This window comes from Lolium rigidum, chromosome 2, assembly GCF_022539505.1.
Source record: "Lolium rigidum isolate FL_2022 chromosome 2, APGP_CSIRO_Lrig_0.1, whole genome shotgun sequence".
In the NCBI taxonomy this organism is placed as follows: Eukaryota; Viridiplantae; Streptophyta; class Magnoliopsida; order Poales; family Poaceae; genus Lolium; species Lolium rigidum.
Genome location: NC_061509.1, coordinates 167787248 through 167789412, shown reverse-complemented (window position 1 = coordinate 167789412; position 2165 = coordinate 167787248). Strand labels below are relative to the sequence as shown.

The 2165-nt window shown below is 56.7% G+C and overlaps 1 protein-coding gene across 1 annotated transcript; it reads right to left on the bottom strand.

Moving 5' to 3' along the window:
* Nucleotides 1–1436: 1436 nt before the first annotated feature.
* LOC124690292 (transcription factor MYB30-like) lies at nt 1437–2165 on the bottom strand. The gene has a single exon (XM_047223692.1). The coding sequence runs from the start codon at nt 2163–2165 to the stop codon at nt 1437–1439; it is 729 nt and encodes a 242-aa protein (XP_047079648.1).

Below are 2165 nucleotides of genomic sequence, written 5' to 3'. Positions count from 1 at the left end.
TTCCCGCACGTGCCATAGAAGCCGCCACCAATATCGATCGAACCTCCGAGCAACGTTTAAGGTTAAGATCCATATAAACTTCGCCGATCTTGCCGATAGCGCCACCACGACGATAGATAGCACCCCTCCCCTGCGCGAACCAATCAACACGCGGCCGTCGTCGAGACCCTGCTGCTCACGCTGGCAAGACAAGTTGACGTTGACGCGAAAGATGCAATCTAGCTAAGCCGCCACCGCAATCTGCTCCATCGCGCCATGCACAACTCCAAGAATGAATCCCTCATGTGGGAAACGACGTGGGAGCACCGCAATCATCCGATCCACGGATATGGGGTTTCCTCCGGAGCGGCACTAGTGGGTAGACATGGGCTGCAATGGCGATGCCTTCAACAAGGTAACAGGGCGTGAACCTCGCCATCGCCCACCGTGACCGAAGTCAGGTGCTCGGTTTTCACCGGCATCCACACCTCCCCAACGCCATCGAGACCAATTGGACGACCACCTCCGGCGGACGAGGTTGGGACCACCACCATGTCCTGGGAAGTTACCCTGGATTCCTTGCGTCGCAAGATTAGCCCATGTTTTCCTCCGCGAAACACTATCGAGACACCGCAGAGAAGAGCCATGCCCCAAACCTGTGCAGGCCCATCTGGGCCTAGATCGGGCCCCAAACCACCGCCGCCGTCTGTTGCCATCGACACCAGGGTCGTCGGAGTCCTCCGGCCACCGCCATACTGCGATGCACCGTCGACCTGGCTGGTGTGGTTGCCGCCGCCAGCGCACGTCGAGAGTCGCGGACTATGAACTCCGCCTCCACCACACCACCGGGACTTTGCCCGGCAGTGCCTTCGGCGGAGGCAGGGAGAGGAGGCACACGAGGGAGATGAGGGGAAGGGCCGTAGGAGCGCCCGGGCGTGGCACGACGCCACCGCGTCAGGGCGAGGGTTAGGGTATTGCTTAAATCATTACAATGCCGGTTAGTCTTGAGGTTTAGAGGGAACCATAGACCTCCTCCTCTTTTCGGAATGGTCGCTGAGCATTGCTTATGTGCTTAATTTCTCTAACCTTACCCAAAAACAATGCTCTTGGCAGGTGGTGGTTAGCTAGAAGCTATGATTCTTAGATCCATCTTTCCAAAGTTAGATATATATGTGATGATGAAAAACAGCTCGAAATATACATATCCGCAGATACGTGACATGCCGTTTAATGTAGACATTTCCTTCCAAAGGTGTAAACACCTAGAATTAGCAAAGGGCTTACAATTTCTGCAGATGTCAACGATTACTTTTTCCTCCGGTTCACGAGCTCTTTCATTTTGTATACTCCTACTTCAAAAACTAAAAAGATACACACGCACTAAAACGTGTGCTGCACACCAAAGATTCAAAGAATGGGGTAGTACGAGAAAAATGAACAAGAAACAAGTCCAGGAGCTAGGTATAAATCTGGGGCAGATTCTGCATGTCATCAGCCTGCATGAACAGTTCTACCCAGAAGTCCGCGTTGCTCGATAGCATCGAAGCACCGTCCGCCGCCAGCAGGGGGTCGCCCGCGTCCATCACGGAACTGGAACTGTCCACCGTCATTGCCAGTGTCTCCGACCAGAAGCTGTCGTCGATCTGAAACTCCTGCGAGTCCGGGCTGAAGCTTTCCGTGGACTCCAACGACGAGCTCGCCATCGCGTAGTCAGTGGCGGACGCCGAGATGGGTTGCTCCGGCAGCACTGGTACGGAGGTCGTCGGGCCATCATGCGTAATCACAGCCGCATGCTTCTTGGCGTTGCGCTTGGGCGCAGCGGACGGCTTGGAGGACTCGAGTCGCTTCTTGAGGTGCGTGTGCCAGACATTCTTGATCTCGTTGTCCGTCCTCCCCGGCAGCCTCGCCGCGATCATGGACCATCTGTTGCCGAGCATGGCGTGGAGCTGGATGATGGCGTCTTCCTCCTCGCCGGTGAAGTTGCCGCGCTTGATGTCCGGCCGCAGGTAGTTGATCCACCGGAGGCGGCAGCTCTTGCCGCACCGCAGCAGCCCAGCCTGCTTCGGCAGCGCCCGCCAGTTGCTGTGCCCATGGCGCTCGATGTGAGCGATTAGGGTCATGTCCTCCTCCGCCGTCCACGGCCCCCTGTTGAGCCCCATCTTCTCGCAGCATGGCGACCTCCCCAT